Genomic DNA, 19,241 nt, shown 5'->3' on the forward strand with positions numbered 1-19,241 from the left:
CACACAGACATAGCACACACGAGCACATTCAGCAAACACATATGCATACAAACATTGCATCCATAAGCACATTTAGCACACACACAGAAGAGCGCACACAGACATAGCATACAGAAGCCCATTCAGCACAGACATTCAGCATACACACACACACACATATACAGCCATTCAGCAAACACGTAGATGCATCAGCTTGATGAAAGGTGCTGTTTGGTCTGCCTGAAATTTGTTGGTCTCCTGTGCAAGGAGTTATCCATGACCAAATGTGTAGATTGACACATTCCAGGGCTCAGGACTACATGCTGAGGGATGGCACTGGAGGCAGGGCAGTCGCTGCAAAGGCTCAATGGGAAAAGGCCACAGCCTAAGGCCCTCTCACCATGGTATACAAAGGCTGGAAGCCGTGTAAAATCCCACAGATTGTGTGTACCAAAAATGTTTGACATGGAATTTATGGTGCAAATATTACCTATATTTGTAGGTGTAGTGAGGCACCTTAGAGTGTCATTTATAGTACTGAAAAAACTAAATTGTATTGCACTTAAGGTCAAACTTGAACTGTTACAAAGTACAGAAGCACAACTGTATTTTACTTTTACACATTTTATGAACAAAGTATACTTTTTGAAAAAACTCTCCACATGCAGCACGGTAACTTGAAGTATTTAATTTATGAGAAAAGTACTGAGACATAGAGCAGCAGGGAAACAGACGGAATGGAGAGGGTTAGGGAAAAAATAGTGCCTGACTGACAGAGAGGGAGCTGACATTAGGAAACAAGGACAGAAATGTTGTGGCTGAATAAGCAGCCATCAATGGTGGAGCAGAGACTAGGAGAAGCCTGGTATGGAAGGGCAGAGATCATGCAGGGTCACAAAGGAAAGGATTATTCAGGTAGGAGAAGACAGGGAGTGTGGGGGAAAAGTGGTGGGATTTTAATACAATAAAGATTGAATGAAGGAGGCTGAATTTAGTGCAGTGAGACCAGGGGCTGGATTTTCACAGAGTGGGAAGGACTACAGAGCCATTTAAAATAGTGGGTGGGACCTGATTCTGGGATTCCCTTCCCCCATTCCCGATGCCCCAATTTTCACTGGAATGGCATAAGAGTGCAAGCCTGCACCCCCGAACTGGCCGGCTCCATTGCAGAGTAGGCATCTCCTAGGCCCCTGCAATTTTCATGGAGTTGGTTCATTGATCTCAGAGAAGTCGGGAAACATATAGCGGAATCGTCCCAGATTTACATTAAGTGTGGTAGCGGGCAGGAAAGAGAACGTTTTACCTGCCAGCTGCAATGGCGTCTTTTCACGCCACATTTTCCAAATCCCGTCTCATTAATCATGCATTCCTGGGAAACACGTTGTTTCACTGGCGGGCAGCCTCCGATTCGCCCGCCATGCAAATACCTCACTGCTTCCTCACACTAGGCACCATATGTAAAGTACAGCTGCGTGCACACCTCTCAGTGCTTCCAGCCCAGGATTGCTGCACAGAAGAAATGGCCCCGAAAGTCAAGAAGACCGCAGCCCCCCTGATTCAGTGACGCATCCCTGGGATGCCTTCTGGATACCATTGGAGCCCGTCGCAATGTCCTCTACCTCCACTCTGGCCGTAGGAGGCCTATCAGTGCCACCACTCCGACTTGGGAGGCGGTGGCAGAGGTAGTCAGTGCCAATGTAGCACAGAAGAGGTCGGCCTTCCAGTGCAGGAAATGAATGAATGCTGTCAGGGTGAGGCAACCATCCCATCACTCTAAACTCACACACTCATAAGCCCATCACACATTCACTGGCATCTCACTCACTGCCAGCTCAAGGGATATCACCACTCACTCTCTTACACAAACTCCCACATCTCCATCTGGCCTCATCTCCTCTGGAGAGTGCCTCTTTAGCCCTCACCCTCTTGAGGCCACTTGCACTGATCAACATGTGACCCCACAGACATCCTGGGATACACCCCTTCCCCAGTAATGCCCTAGCCCTGCAGCCTCTTCCCTTGCCTGAGGCCAATTCTCCCCCTTCCCCAAGCAAGCCATACCCCTGCAGCCTTATGGCTGGTCTCGTAAGTAGAGACCTGCCAATGAGCCCCCCTAAAAGTGATGTGCTGCGTGCGAAGCCTGGCACTGATGAGTGTGAGTGCTGCCTGAAGCAAGGTGGGCAAACAAACCTCTGAGTCCCAAGTGAAGTGCAGCTCGCCAAGCACACATCACTTATGTTCAGTTGTAAAACACGTTGGTGTGCAATCACAATGATATGCTTGGGCAATCCAGTGTGGGGTGATGATTCTGGCGAGTTGGGCTTATAGTGATATGCAGGTGTGTTACAATGAAGTTCCCAACGTGCGGCAGCGGGAAACACTGCCCGCCATTGACAGGCAGAGCGGGCAATTGCAAACTGGTTTCACGGCTGTGTGGAACTGATTTTTGGCCTTCCTGCTATATTGTCCACTCAAGCCTGCCATGACGCCCAATGTCAGTGGGCATGGGAAATTCCGCCAATGGTCTGGATTCAGGAACCTTTTGAAAGGTAACTTCAAAAAGTCTTATCCATGCCCCCTTGCCCCCTCCTGCCACCTCAATACCAGCTCATGCACCCCACTCAACCGCATGGCCCCTTATAGCTGCCATGCCAACTTATGTCCCCCACCAACCCCCATGCCAACTCAATGCCAACTCTAGCTCCAATACACCTCCAATATCCTCTCATATGGTCCATGGCAGCCTATGGCCCTTCTATGCCCATTCACCCAGTATACACTGTGTACGGAACCAATGAACCCTACAGTGGCATGTGTGCAATTGTTTAGAAAAAAACATTATTAAGTTTTTGAAAAAAAAGCTGGTGTTCCTACAACCCTATACAAGTATCAATCAAACAGATCATTAAAGTATCAATAGCAGAGGCATTAAGCATTGTACAAATAAACACTGAGACATTGACAAAAGAGATCATAAAAAAAATAACTTATTATAACTTCAGCGATTTCAATCAAGCAAAGTCAATGCTTTTCTACACTCACATGATCCTTATACAAGAGTCTGGGCTCAAGCCTGATGGGATTGGTGGTCAGTGCACAAAGTTTTGGTACAGGGGATGAAGACCATGACTTCAATCTTTGCAATGTTCAACTGGAAGAAATTGGGGCCCATTCAAGACTGCACATTGAACAAGCAGGTTGACAATACAGGGGCAGCGATGGAGAGAGATATGATGGAGAGGTAGAGAATGATGTTATCAGAGCTCACATCTTTGGATGATGCCGCCAAGTGGCAGCATGTAGATGAGGAAGAGGAGGGGGACAGATCTTTGGCTGACTCTGGAGGGAACAATGCAGAGACAGGAAGAAAAATGGGAAGTGATTTTCAGCTGAGAAAAGGGAATGAAATTTGATTTGAAAGGAGTAGTTGCAACCTGGATCTGATTTTAAGTTTGATATGAAATAGGGTTCAGAATGTTAATTCAGATTGTGGAAAGTAACCTGAATTTGAATTGAAGGTGCTAGGTGGAACCTGTGCAGCATTGTGCAGAATAATTGCCTCGAAGGTAACATCTGCTATGTAGATACCATGTGTCTGGCCCATATCTGGTGAAGCAGGATGATTTTAATAGTTGAGATTTTTCTGTAAGAAGGGCAAGTGTAATATCTGGAAAGGTCGAGTGAAAGGAGTAAAAGAGGCAAATACTCAAGAAGCATGGGCGTGACAGGAAAAAAAGGAACATTGTAGGCCACTGGAAGGGCCGAATAACTTTCTTTATCTGTACTTTCCTGTGATCTTTCAAAGCAATGGGGAATATTAAATGCTTAGGAGAAGAAAAAAGCCTCTGAAAATGCACCAAACATGAGGCGTGGATAATAGCAAACAGGGCAGTACTCACCCGCAGGTAAAATGGAAACTTCCTGCCATAAAACCCAACCCTAAAGAATTCTGGTTCCAGACGTTGCTGCTCTAATATGTTGTCATAGTACGCAGCTTCCATTTTCTGTTAACAATGGAAGAAAAACTAGCGGTTAGGGCCCAATTCTGCAATACCACAACCCTGAAAATAATGAGAATGGTTTGAATATAGAGCATTCTATTTACAATACTTTAGTAACAATCTGACTGTCCTTTACTTTAGGCACTGACTCCCGTGGAGTGCCGTTCCACACACCCTGGCAGTTCTTCAGCCTCCTCACCCAGGCTGTCAATTTTCATGTGAGAATCTAGACAGTGGTTTTCATGAGGCTGGTGGGCATCACCACCAAGTCCGATCCCGTCCTTGCTCATAATCTACATAGGAACAGCAGGCGGTCATTCAACCACTCGAGCCTATATTGCCACGACTGATATGTATCTCAATCCATTTACCCACCTTTGAACCAAAATTCCATGACACCCTTCCTAATAATAGTCACGTACCTATGCTGTTCAGGAACAGGAAGCCTTCCCCTTCCCTTGCCCAGGGTTTCCATTGTACCATGCTTACTTACCAAGACTTAGGTCCTAACCCTACATAGGTGGAGGATAAAGCCTGGAACCTTTTGGTCTGTGTGTTTAAATACTGTACTGAGTACCCCTTTTACTTATAAGGCCACAGTGGAATCCTCTCGGTAATGGCTGTTCCTATGCCACTACATAGGGGTGAACCTGCTCTCTTGGTAGGTCACTAAGCTCACAGAAAGTGCAGGTAAGAGAATCATGGATAAAGTGCTTTATTTCTGAATGTGGCAACCTGTTGAGAGAGCAGGTTCTGAGAATCACTCCTTAAACGCATTCTCCCTTTGGAATGGAAACAGCATTTCTGACTGGCTGTTTTTTTCCTGGAACATTAGATGTGAGAAAACAGTTTCACCCACAAATCAGAGATACAATGACTGATGCCAGGGGCCTCTACAACCAACACTCTGTTCTATGTAGGCCCTTGATGACAGTGTGGATATATGAAGGGTCTGCAGCTGTGCCAATTATATGAAAGGCTTACAATTTTAAATTATGTTATATTTAAGTTATCCATCCCTTGCTCTGTGTGGTACTGATCAATTCAGGCCAGGGAGCCTTCCAGTCCTCCTGTGAGCTGAGTTAACAGATGCTGTTCAGGATGACAACTGAGGCAGCGGGATTGTCCCCAGTGCTGCTAGTTTAGAGAGGGAGAGAGAAAGTAAACCAACCAGAACTCCTGCACCTGGTCACCATCAGGTGACTCTTTTTGACCTAGACGGGTTGCACAGGCTAGGATTGTATTCCCTTGAGTGCAGGAGGTAAAGGAGTGATCTAATTGAGACATTTAAGATGATTAAAAGAGTTGGTAAGGTAGATGGTGAGAAACTATTTTCTCTGATGGGAGAGTTCAGAAGAGCTAGACTAGAGCATCAGAGCTAGGCTGCTCAGGGGTATTTTCAGAAGGCACTTTGTCACACAAAGGGTAGTGGAAATCTGGAAGTCTCTCCTTAAAAATCTGCTGGCAGTTTTCGTGCTTCGTGCAATGGCCACCCTGCATGTGCAGGAACGTTAACTGAATAACAAACTTAATGGAAAAGTCTTTGATTCCATTTTCATGGCCTGGATTCATTCAGATTGAAATGTACCAAGAGTCTCTCCCCAAAAGGCTAGGTCAATTGAAAACTGATCTTTACAGATTTTTTTAAGCTAATGGTGTTGAAGCTTACTGAACCAAGACAGGTAGAGGTTTGAATTTGAGATCTTCCAGGCCAGTTTTGTTCAGTTTCATGCTGGTCAGCATATTGAATGGGTCAGCCACAGTGGGAGTTGTATCTGGTTCCTTCAGAAGGAAGCTCACTGTTGCAGCCTCTCTGTCGGGAGTCTGTCTCACAAACTGTGACTCCACTAAGAGACTTTGCCTCTGTCTAGTGGGGAACTGCCTGAGATCCTGCACAGCACCCTCTATTAATGGCGAGATCAAGGTTGGCACAAACAAATGTGGTGCCATACTGTGAAATGGTGTGCTGGCAGCACCAATACATTATGCCATCCTTAACATCTTCATGACAACATTGCCTTGTGTATTTATGGGAAAAACTTTCTCCCCGTTGTGGCGGGGGGGGGGGGAAGTGCGGGAGTGGGCATGGGTGGTTATGCCTCCGATCGGCGCCCCCAAATGGGGGTGTGCCGCCATTTTACGTGGGCGGGCCAATTAAGGCCCGCCCAGCATGACGTCCGCTCGGAAGCGCTATGTACTCCCTGTGCGGGCAGGGGGCAGATTCCCTCAGTTGGTAGTGCACTCTTTCGCGCATGCACACGGAAGAACACACTGATCTCCCTAAGTGCTGCCTCAGGGAGATCGGCTCCGAATTAAAATTTGCAATAAAAATGATATAAAAATTTCCCTGACACTGTCACATGAGTTGGGACATGTCCATAACTTTAACTGAAACCTCTATTCGAAATGTAAATACCCTCATGAAACCTCATCCTGCCTGTGGATGAGGTTTCATGCTTTTTCTGAAGCCCGCTAGGGCTCCCAGCCTGCCCGCCAACTGGGCGGGCAGGTCCATTAATGATTTTAATTAGTTGCTCAATGGCCTCAATAGGCTGTTGACAGGTCGGCGGGTGCGCAGCTGACTCGGCTGCGTCCCTGCCGACCTGAAAATAGAAATGACGCGGGGTGATGTTGGGAGTTCCATCCGACATCATCCCGCGTCATTTTACATGTTGGCAAGCGGGCCCCGCCCCCGTTCATCGACCAGAAGATCCTGCCCTATATTACGAATCACTTGTGCATTTTTCTGTGAACCATCACTGTCACTGCAGATATACAATATGAATAAAAACTTCAATAAGATTCATTTTGTTCGAAGGTATGGTTTTGAGCAGCCTGTGGTCCTTGTGAATGGCTCTGCATTACATACCCGGATCCAGCTGAGACTGTGGTAATCGTAGAAGACTTCATACTGACTGGCCAATTCCCGGCAGAGAGGGATTCCATACTCCCAGCACTGAGGAAAAAAATATAATTAGGAGTCAGTTCAAATTAAATATAGAAATGTTCAATGGGGACATCATTGGAAAAAGACCAGTTTCTGACAGCATTCTTTTATTCAGAATAATTCACAGATTGTGAAGAAATAGTGGGTCTTGAGGACCGATATGCTAAGAGTGTCCAAACTGCAGCCCCTAAGCCCTGGGAGCCCACATAACTCTGTTTCTACATGTAATTATATTTCTTATTCACTGGTTTGAAATTTCTGGACATTTATCTTATTGGTGTATAAATCCTAAATTTAAAATTCAAACAACACCCAAGGCTGGGATTTTCTGACCCGTCGTGGGGATGCGGCGAGCCAGTCAAAAGTCCATTAACTTTCAGTGGGGCCGGACGATCCCGGCGGTAGTTGTAGCCAGAAAATCTCGCCCAGAGAATCTGGTCATTTATCATTGCTGTTTGTGGGATCTTGCTGTGCATGAGTTGGCAGCTGTCACAGCTTGTGATACATGGCAAATTAATGGGAACATCGGCCAACTCTCTGTGGTTATGCACCTAAGCAGTCTGCAAAAGCCATGAAGCTTGGACACTCCCGAGATATAGAAAGGAAAGTTATTTAAATTACTAATCAGTGAAGAGAAAGGCTCCCTGATGGCTGTCCTAGTAAAACCAGTATGTAATTAACCTAAAAGCAGAAAATGTTAGAAACATTCAGCACGTCTGGCAGAATCTGTGGAGATAGCAGGAAGGTAGGGATAATGTTTCAGATCAATAACCTTTTTTTCAGAACCTTTCAGCATTGAAGTTTTTTGCTTTTCATTTATTATGCAACAGAATTATAGATTAAAAGTCCCAGGATCTGGGTTAATTAATCCCCCCAGGTGATAGCAAGGGTGCTACAATTGGCCATGGCTGGGATGCTCACATGACTCTTGTTCATTGTCTAATCAAGCTACTGAGGGGTATGTCTGGTGCTGGCACAGCTAGATGACAGCAAGCAGTCAGCAGCATCGGGGGAAAAGGCAGGAGTCAGCAACTCTTTTCACTCTTCCAAAGTAGTGATAAAGATAGAGAGAGGGACAGACAGATAGACGGACCAATGGAGAGATACAGAGAGAGAGAGTGAGAAACCCACAGAGAGAGAGATAGAGAGAGAGACAGAGAGAGTGGGAGATAAAGATACAGAAAAACAGATAAAAGGAAAGAGAAAAAGTGCGAGAAGAATAATCAGAGAGGGAGACAGCGGGGGGGAGAGAGAGAAAAGGAGACAAAGAGATAGATATCCACCTCTCTGGGTGACATCAAACAACACAGAACAGTGAGCTTCTATTATGTCTTTACCATTTTTCTACACTCCCCACTAACTAATTGGGTGGAATTTTCTGGCCACGCCCGCCACCGGGATTGTCCGGTCCCACCAAAAGTCAATTGACTTTTGGCTGGGCCACCAAATCTCTCACGTTGGGTCCCGCCATGATGGGGCAGGAAAATCCCGGCCGTTGCCAGAGTACTGTTCCAAGGACACAGGATGTCCATTGGTTCCTCACGCTATTGAATTTGTTTTTAAAAATGTGTGAGTCAAGGCACTGAATGCCATCAGACTATTTGAATATGGAGGCATCACAGCAGAACCAGATCTTGTGCTCACCTAATGTCCATACACACGGTTTCCAGCTACTGAACGGTGGCTGGCTGACACTCCCTGGCGGATACTGCGCTCCTAACCCAGTGACACGAATTGAATCGCAATGCCCTTACCTTGGTGTAACACAGACTGGGAATTGAACAAGGTCTAGGCAGCACATCTGTTCACTGGATGAACTTTTTGACCCATCAATGGAGAGAAAACAGAATTTTCAATCCATAGGGTCCATCGCAGAGGTGCACTGGTGAGTTAGTGAAGCAGGACAGTCCCTCTCAGATGGAATTACTCAGCATATTTGATGAAGTGAGGTGGGATAGATTACTCCATAGACCGGAAATTACCACTTGGTGAATAAAAAAAATTCCCTTAGACTTTCCCTCTGCCATAGTAAAGATGCTGGGGTAGAAAACAGACCTTGGCTTGACATTCAGTACCACTGAAATCAATGGAACTGAGTGCCAGCCGGGTAATATACCGAACAGTTAATTTGATACTGCCTGCTTTGCAATAGTACACTGGATGAACGTCTACACCGCTGAACCATCCAGAAACCATTCTGGGACACAGTGGGCATTATACAGAGGTAGGTGCCTGCATCACGTGTGCCAACAATTCACTTATAGGAGATATCGCAGCCAAACCTTATGCTGTCCACATGCAGCAACAGGCAGCTAATAGTGATCAGATAGTGGGATCACTGGCTCATAGAGACCTCTAGGTGGAAGAGAATGAGATCATTCACACTACTTGAATTTCCACCCTATGTGGTTGGTACAGGCCTAGCATCAGACCTTGGAACTGGGTCTGTATGACTCAGATACTGGCCTTACCAATTGCGCCACAGGTACAGCACTCAAGGAAGGAAGAGGTGCAGGGAACAGGTTATATTTTCTTCTCCATCTGCTGCACATCCAGGGATTTTCCTGACGCTATATCCAGCTCTGTCATTTTATTGAAACTTTAATCACTCTGCTTTCAAGGATTCCATTTTTTATCGTTGGAACTAGATTTTGTTTTATATTTTTCCTTCAGCTGTGCAACTCTCTAGGGTATTGATGGAGGACATGTACCCATAAATCATAGTGTATAAGTCTACCAGCATATAAAATGACCCAATCTTTCCAGCCCCAAAATTCATGTTTTTATATATGCTTAGTGTACAAGTTGACCTCCCTTTTCAGCCATGTCATGCTATGCTCGCATTAGTAGTCAGCCTCAGATTTTCACCCCAAAAATGAAAGTTTATTTACTGGTACCTTATAACTGGGCACAAGGGGTCAAGCAGGTGATGAGGGCTGTCTTGTGTAGATGTGTGGGTGCTTAAAACACGCACATTCTATGTGTTAGATGCCGATGGCATTTCAAAACCACACTGGTGGTTCACTTTTATGCTCAGTGTTTAAGTTGACCCCAATTTTTGGAGGGATTTTCAAAGGGGCTTCAAAGGTCAACTTATCTACCGACATCTACGGTAACTGATGTAAAGCTAAGAGAGAAACTAACAATCTTGCCAACTCAAAGCAGATCCTATTATTGCAGGCTGGAGTTTATCAACTGTCAGTGATGTTCTGCAGTCAGCTCTATGACATTTTTTGAAATGGAATAAGCACAAAATTGCAGATTGAATGAGCCGGCTGATTCAATGGGCAGGATTTTACATTTGCGTGCGGGTGCGCCCAACATGGCGGAACATAAAATTACGTGTGATGACGTCGGGCGTGCGTCCTGATGTCATCGCGAAGTCGCGTGATATTTCGTTCAGTGGGCATGCGCCGGAGTTGGAGTCGCCCCAGCCGATAATTGAAAGGCCTATTAAGGCCATTAACCAGGTAATTAACCTGAATTTTACACTGCCCATCCAACCGTACAGTTGGCGGGCTTTACGTTTTTAGAAAACCTCATCCACAAGCAGGATGAGGTTTCTTGAAGCTCTTATAAATTAAATAAAAAGTTTCATTTGAACTTAAAAACATGTCTCATCTCATGTGACACATGTTTCATTTGAACTTAAAAACATGTCTCATCTCATGTGACGCATGCACAAACTGCGCACTAGGCCTGGTTCTCCCTCCTCCCCCCGTCCGCGCAGGTACCGCGCAGGTACCGCGCTACCGCTCGCGATCCACGCCGGGCAGGTCTTAATTGGCAGTGAAATCGCGGTGCAGAGCCAATCGCGGGCAGCGGTCGGCTCCATGACCCCCCCCCCCCACCCCACCCTCCCACTGAGCCCACCTGACCAATGTAAAATTCTGTCCAATGTGTTATCTAAGTGTCTGTGGAGCTATCTGAGTCAGCAGCGCTGCTGTGTTCAGCCTCTACATTTTATAACACAACCCTCTAAAGATATAGGTACAAGCCCAGGAGCTCCCACATTGCTCCCCAGTCCATATTGAGTTGGTTGGGACTTGAACCCAGGACTTTCTGTCTCAGAGGTGAACATTTTATTGCTGAGCCGTGGCTGACACCAATAGTGCTTTGGGTTGTCCTGAGGTTGTAAAAGGCTTTATATCAATGCAAATCTTTTTTCCTTCTTCACAGATGGATGTAGACGATCACAGACAGCCCACTCCTATTCCTAGCCAGAATTCCCATGCAGGTCGTTTCTTGGGGCCATTGGATATTGGGGACCATAGATGATTATTTTAGTGATTTGAATAGCCTGCTTAAAGTCCGTAACAACTCGCACATGAATAATGACCGCTTGGGAAAATATTAGAACATTTCGAATGGTTCTATAACTCTAAGGATAAATTTAGGGGAGAAACAGAAAAAGTTTAGGAATGTAGGACCAGAGGAGCAGGAGGAGGCCTTTCAGCCCATCAAGCCTGCTCTGCCATTAAAACAGATCATAGCTCTACCCTCATTCCTCTACGCCATTTTTCCCCCCGCTATCCCCATGTCCCTTTATGTCATTAGTATCTAGAAATCTATCAATTTCTGTCTTGAACATGCTCAGTGATTGAGCTTCCACAGCCCTCTGGGATAGAGAATTCCAAAGGTTCACCACTCTCTGAATGAAGAAGTTCCTCCTCATCTCAGTCTTAAATAGCCTGCCCCTTAGTCTGAAACTGTGTCCCTTGGTTCTACACTCACCAGCCAGGGGAAATGAGATAACCTCTCATTCTTCAAAACTCTAGAGAATAGAGGCCCAGTTTCCTCAATCTCTCCTCAGAAGACAATCCCGCTATTCCAGGGATTAATCTGCTGAACCTCCGTCGTACTCCCTCTATGGTAAGTATGTCTTTCCTTTGATAAGGAGACCAAAACTGTACACAATACTCCAGGTGCGGTCTCACCAAGGCACTATACAATTACAGCAAGATATCTTTGCTCCTGTATTCAAATCCCCTTGCAATGAAGACCAACATACCATTTGCCTTCCTAATTGCTTGCTGCACCTTCATGCTAACTTTTAATGACTCATGAACAAGGACACCCAGGTCCCTTTGGACATCAACACTTCTCAACGTCTCACCATTTAAGAAATGCTTTGCCTTTTTGTTTTCTCTACCAAATTGGATAACTTCACGTTTATTCACATTATATTGATAAGGTGCCACACCAAAGGTTATTGCAGAAATTAAAAGCTCATGGTATAGGGGGCAACATATTGGCATGGATAGAAGATAGGTCAGCTAACAGGAAACAGAGAGCTGGCATAAATGGGTCTTTTTCTGGTTGGCAGGATGTGATGAGTGGTATGCTACAGGGATCAGTGCTGGAGCCTCAAATCTTTACAACTTATGTAAATGACTTGGATGAAGGGACAGAAGGTATGGTTGCTAAATTTACTGATGACACAAAGATAGGTAGATAAGTAAGTTGTGAAGAGGACATAAGGAGGCTACAAAGGGACATAGATAGATTAAGTGGGTGGGAAAAGATCTGGCAAATGGAGTATAATGTGGGCAACTGTGAAATTCTGCATTTTGGCAGGAAGAATAAAAAAGAAGCATATTATCTAAATGATGAGAGATTGCAGAGCTCTGAGATTGAGGGGGATCTGTGTGTCCAAGTGCATGCATCACAAAAGGCTAGTATGCAGGTACAGCAAGTAATTAGGAAAGCTAACAGAATGTGATGTTTATTGCAAGGGGAATTGAATACAAAAGTAGGGAGGTTATGCTTCAGTTGTACAGGGCACTGGTGAGACCACATCTGGAGTATTGTGTACAGTATATTGGTGTCCTTATTTAAGGAAGGATGTAAATGTGTTAGAAGCAGCTCAGAGGAGGTTTGCTTGACTAATACCAGGAATGGGTGGGTTGTGTTATGAGAAAAGGTTGGACAGCTTAGGCTTGTATAAACTGGAGTTTAGAAGAGTAAGGCGACTTGATTGAAAACTTTAAGATCCTGAGGGGTTTTGACAGGGCGGATGTGGAGAGGATGTTTCCTCTTGTGGAAGAATCTAGAACTAGGAATCACTATTTAAAAATAAGGGGTCGTTCATTTAAGACAGAGATGAGGGGAAATTTTTTTTTCTCAGAGGGGTATGAGTCTTTGGAACTCTCTTCCTCAAAAGGCAGTGGTAGCAGAGTCTGTGAATATTTTTAAGGCAGACTTAGTTAGATTCTTGATAAGCAAGGGGCTGATAGGTTATCAGGGGGTAGGTGGGAATGTGGAGTTGAGGTTACAATCAGATCAGCCATGATCTCATTGAATGGCAGAGCAGGCTCGAGGGGCTGAGTGGCCTACTCCTGCTCCTAATTCGTATGTTTGTTATGTTTGTACTCCATCTGCCCACTCACTTAGCCTGTCCAAATCCCCTTGAATCCTTCTTGCATCCTCCTCACAACTTAGATTTCCACCTAGTTTTATGTCATCAGCAAATTTGGAAATATTTCATTTGGCCCCCACATCCAAATCATTTATATAGATTGTGAACAGCTGTGGCCCCAGCACTGATCCTTGGGGTACCCCACTAGTAACAGCCTGTCATCCCGAGAATGGCCCGTTTATTCCTACTCCCTGTTTTCTGTCTGTTAACCAATTCTCAATCCATGCCAGTATATTACCCCCAATCCCATATGCTCTAATTTTGTTTACGAACCTCCTGTGTGGGACCTTATCAAAAGCCTTCTGAATCTATGCTACAAGCACCATCCTCAAAAAACTCCAACAGGTTTGTCAAACATGATTTCCCTGTCATAAATCCATGTTGACTCTGCCCAGTCATATCATTATTTTCTAAGTGTCCAGTTATCACATCTTTTATAACAGATTCTAATATTTCCCCTACTACTAATGTCAAACTAACAGGTCTGTAGTTCTCTGTTTTCTCTCTCCCTTCCTTCTTAAATAATGGGGTTACATTTGCTACTTTCCAGTCTGCAGCAACCCTTCCAGAGTCTATAGAATTTTGGAAGATAACCACCAATGCATCCACTATCTCTATAGCCACCTCTTTCAATTCTCTGGAATGTAGCTCATTTGGTCCAGGGGATTTATCAACCTTCAATCCAATTAATTTTTTGAGTACTACCTCTTTATTAATACTAATTTCTTTCAGTTCCTCATTTTCACAAGCCCTTTAGTTCCCTAGTATTTCTGGGAGATTTTCTATATTTTCCTCCATGAAGACAGACACAAGGTAATTGTTTAGTTTCTCCACCATTTCCCTCCCTATTCTCCATTATAAATTCTCCTGTCTCCATCTGTAATGGACCCACCGTTGTCTTAGATAATCTTTTCATTTTCACATACCTAAAGAAGCTCTAACAGTCCACCTTCATATTCCTTGCTAGTTTGCATTCATATTCTCTTTTCCCTTTCTTTATCAGTTTCTTGGTCCTCCTTTGCTGGATTCTAAATTGCTCCCAATCCTTAGGCTTACCACCTTTTTGGCAACCTTATAAGCCACTTCCTTTGATCTAATGCAACCTTTAACTTCTTTTGTTAGCAACAGTTGATTCACCTTTCCTGTTGAATTTTTGTGTCTTAGAGGAATGTATATTTGGTATAGACCATATAATACTTACTTAAGTACTAGCCATTGCTATCATCCAATCTTTTAATGCATTTTCCCAATCCACCATCGCCAATTTGTCCCTCATACCTTCATAGTTTCCTTTGTTCAGATTTAAGACTCTAGTTTCAGAATGAATTATATCACTTTCAAACTTAATGTAAAATTCTACTTAGGTGAATCCTATAGTTATTCCCTTCAACATTTGCCTACTTTCCCATTCACAGATCAATCTTTTGCCAGCTAATTTGGGTGCTTTGATGTATAGTAATTTTGAGATGTTAATTAGATAAACATAAGGAGGGTAAAAGGTAAAGTGTAAATTTGCATTTGTTAAACGAAACCATTCAATACTGCGGGTGAAATCTTACACTTAACTAGAAGACACCGAGCAATGTATTTTTTTTTACTAATAAAATTGGTGAGATGAAAGGATGTTATTGTTAGAAGAGGTAAAGTTAAAAGCCTAGTGATACAATGGAAAATTTACATTCAAAGAGAAAGATACGTATAAAGGAGAAAGGAGATTGTGTGTAAGGTAGAGGCATTTTAAGATGCAACAAGTGTGAGAAGCCTCCAGCTTGTATGCCTTAAGTCTGTCTGCAAGGACCCAGAGCTGAAAGGAACTTATTTTGAATGTGACTGTCCAGGATGTGCTTTGCCAGGTGTCTCTTTAAATCTATGAGTTTTACTGTTGCCTTAACGGGGGTGTAACTGAGAGTCAGATTAATTAGGGGATTTTTGTAGTTACTATAGTAGTAATTTTGTAGACATATGTATGTGTTTATAATATTTCTTGTATTAATAAATTTTAAATTTAGTTTTATAAAAAACCTCTTGAGACCTGGTGGTCTTGTTACGACTGAATTCAAAGTCTGCATCTCGAAACATACAATTTGCAAAAATGGGTTATGACAGTTGTTTCAAGTTTCCCTCTGGGATTTGAACAACTCAGCCTTTAACATCGGCTGTGTCATAATACACCCCATGGCAACTTTAAAAAACTATAATTAAAGCGCTATCAAACCTTTTACTAGCCTCTTTGAAAGAGTAGTTTGGATATCCTTGACCTGTTACCATCCCTTTTTTGTTTAAATCTGGAGAGGGTTTTCCAGGCTGAATGTGCAACATAGGAGATTGTGAACATCTGTTTCAGGATCCTGTTTGTGTAGACTGGCAAGGAAACAAAAGAACAGAGATAGGACTATCTGAACATTAACAGCTGGATTTATCCTTGTTATCCTTGTTATCTTCTGTTCCTATCTCTCTTCCTCTCCATTTTCATTCAGAGTCTCTGCTCCATAACCACTGATTCCACCCCTTACCCTGGCAACTGTCTAAGGCTGAACCAGACTGTATGTAACCTTGGTGTCATATTTGACCCTGAAACCAGCTTCCGAACATATACCTGCGGCAACACTAAAACCACTTATTTCTATCTTTGGAATATCATCCAAACTCACCCTATCTCAGTACTTTTGCTGCAGAAACCCTCATACATGCCTTTTGTTACCTTTAAACTCGACTATTCCAATGCGCTCCTTGCTGGTCTCACACATTCTTTGTTCCATAAAATTTAGGTCATCCAAAACTCTGCTGTCCATGCCCCAACTAGCACCAAGTCCTATTCACCCATCACTCCTGATCTGCACTGCCTCATGGTAAGCAATGCCTCCATTTAAAAATTCTCATCCTGGTTTTCAAACCCCTACATGGTCTCACTCTTCCCTATCTCTGTAATCTCGTGCAGCCCTGCAATCCTCCACGATCTCTGTGCTCCTCCAATTATGGCCTCTTGTGAATTGCTTCACCATTGGCAGCCATTCCTTCAGCTGCCGGGGCCCTAAGCCCTGAAATTTCCTCCCTAAATCTGTCTTCTTCTCTTCCTCTCTTTAAGAAATTCCTTATAACCTACCTCTTTGACCAAGCTTTTGGCCATTTGCCTAAATATCTCCTTATGTGGCTCAATGTCAAATTTTGTTTGACAACTCTCTTGTGAAGTGCTTTGGGATGTTAATTATAAGTTGTTGTTGTAGTGGTTAGCAATCATAATCTCTCCTCATTTTCTGTGAAGTGGGGCAGTCACCACACTCAATCCTGTCCTCACCTAATAACTACACAGCACAGTCTACAGGAGGGAGTTTGCGGGGTGGGGCACTGTGGTTAATTGTGGCATTTCCATTTTTGGTATGAATGAGGTGAGCTAACAAGATGAGACTTGGAATTAAACCTCGAATGCTCTAGTCTCTGTAACTCATTAGTGAAGCAGGTGATCTTATCCTGTGAAAGCAAGCAGCTAATGTGTACAGTCAATCATTGCATCATTGCCTTTAAAAGAAAGGAAGACTTGCATTTTAATAGCACCTTTCATGGCCATCGAACATCTCAAAGTGCTCTACACCCTATGAAGTACTTTTGAGGCATAGGGTGGAATCGTCCCAGATTTGCACTAAGTACAATAGTGGGCGGGAAAAGAGGACATAAGAGCAAGGAGCAGGAATAGGCCAGTCAGCCCTTTGAGCCTGCTCTGCCATTTAATAAGATCATTGCTGATTTGATAGTAACCTCGATTCTGCATCCCACCCACCCCCAAAAACCTACCACCCCTTGCTTATCAAGAATCTATCCACCTCTAAAAAAAATATTCAAAGACTCTGCTTCCAACGCCTTTTCATGAAGAGAGTTCCAAAGACTCACGACCCTCTGAGAGAAAGATTTTTGCCTAATCTCCGTTTTAAATGGGTGACCCCTTATTTTTAAGCAGTGATCCCTAGTTCTAGATTCTCCTACAAGTGGAAACATCCTCTCCACATCCACCCTTGTTAAGACCCCTCAGGATCTTATATGTTTCAATCAAGTCACCTCATACTCTTCTAAACTCCAGTGGATACAAGCCTAAAATGTCCAACCTTTCTTCATAAGAAAACCCGCCCATTCCAGGTATTTGCCCGGTAAATCCTCTCTGAACTGCTTCCAACACATTTACATCCTTCCTTAAATAAGGTGACCAATGTTGTACACAGCGCTACAGATGTGGTCTCACTAGTGCACTGTATAACTGAAGAATAACCTCCCTACTTTTGTATTCAATTCCCCTTGCAATAAATCATAACATTCTATTAGCTTTCCTAATTAATTGCTGTACCTGCATACTAGCCTTTTGTGATTCATGCACTAAGACAACCAGATCCCTCTGCATCCTAGAGCTCTGCAATCTCTCACCATTTAGATAAACGCTTCTCTTTTATTCTTCCTGCCAAAATGGACAGTTTCACATTTTCCCACATTATATTCTATTTGCCAGAGCCTTGCCCACTCACGTAACCTATGTATATCTTTCTGTAGCCTCCTTATGTCCTCTTCGCAACCTACTTTCCTACCTATCTGCGAGTCATCAACAAATTTGGCAACCATTCCATCCATCCCTTCATCCAAGTCATTTATATAAATTGTAAACAGTTGAGGTTCCAGCACTGATCCCTGTGGCACACCACTCATTACATCTTGCCAACCTGAAAGAGACCCACTTATACCTACTCTCTGCTTCTTGTTAGCCAGCGAATCTTCTATCCATGCCAATATGTTGCCCCCTATACAGTGAGCTTTCATTTTCCGCAATAACCTTTGACCACTTTATCAAATGCCTTCTGGAAATCTAAGTACCGTACATCCACCAGTTCCCCTTTATCCACAGCACATGTTACTTCCTCAAAGAACTCCAATAAGTTGGTTAAACATCTTTTCCCTTTCACAAAACCATGTTGACTCTGCCTGATTACTTTGAACTTATCCAAGTGCCCTGCTATAGCTTCTTTAATAATAGATTCTACATCTTCCCTATGACAGATGTTAAGCTAACAGGCCTGTCGTTTCGCACTTTCTGTCTCCTACCTTTTTTGAATAATGAAGTTACATTTGCTATCTTCCAATCTAATGGGACCTTCCCCGAACCTAGGGGCCAGAATCTTTGGGTTGGCAAGCGAGGATGGGCCCCGCTTGCCAATGCGTAAAATGACACGTGGTGACGTCGGGCGTGCATCTCGACATCATTGTGCATCATTCAGATCTTCAGCTTGGCGGGCGCGCACTGCAGTTGGCTGCCACCCGCCGAACTGTCAAAGGCCTATTAAAGTAATTTAAATTCCAATTGAAATAATTAACTGAGCTGCCCATCCAACCTTAAGGTTGGCGGGCAGGCGAAGAGCCCAGGCGGCCTTCGCATTTATCATGAAACCTCATCCACGGGCGAGGTGAGGTTTCACAAAGGTTTTAAAACTTAAATTAAAATTTTTAATGAAATTCATAGACATGTCCCAGCTCATGTGACACTGTCACATGAGGGTACATGTCTTAACATTTTTTTCTTTAATAAAAGTTTTAAAAATCAAAGTAATCTCCCTGAGGCAGCTCTGTGCCTCAGAGCGATTTCTGCGCTCTTTCACGCGCATGCGCCCGACTCAGCCCACTCCCCCCACCCGCTCAGTGCTTCCGAGTGCGCTTCACGCTGGGCAGGCCTTAATTGGTCTGCCCACATAAAATGGCGGCTCGCAGCCAATCGCGGGCGGTGATTGGCTGTGTGCCCACCCACGCCCGCTCCCATCCAATGCCTCCTTGACAGGGAGAAAATTCTTCCCAGGGAGTTTCGGAAAATTAAAACCAGTGCATTAACCAACTCACTAGCCACTTCTTTTAAGACCCTAGGATGACG

General features: G+C 44.0%; 1 protein-coding gene across 1 annotated transcript in view; it reads right to left on the bottom strand.

Moving 5' to 3' along the window:
• dock3 (dedicator of cytokinesis 3) overlaps positions 1–19,241 on the bottom strand; it is a 1,472,428-nt gene that overhangs the window by 126,167 nt on the left and 1,327,020 nt on the right. The window contains exons 39-40 of the mRNA XM_078543841.1: positions 6,850–6,936; positions 3,879–3,983 (exon numbers count right to left, since the gene is read on the bottom strand). Of these exons, the coding sequence (XP_078399967.1) occupies positions 3,879–3,983; positions 6,850–6,936 (192 nt within the window). The remainder of the gene's footprint in view (positions 1–3,878; positions 3,984–6,849; positions 6,937–19,241) is intronic.

The sequence above is a fragment of the Cetorhinus maximus genome, chromosome 6, assembly GCF_964194155.1.
Source record: "Cetorhinus maximus chromosome 6, sCetMax3.hap1.1, whole genome shotgun sequence".
Taxonomy (NCBI): Eukaryota; Metazoa; Chordata; class Chondrichthyes; order Lamniformes; family Cetorhinidae; genus Cetorhinus; species Cetorhinus maximus.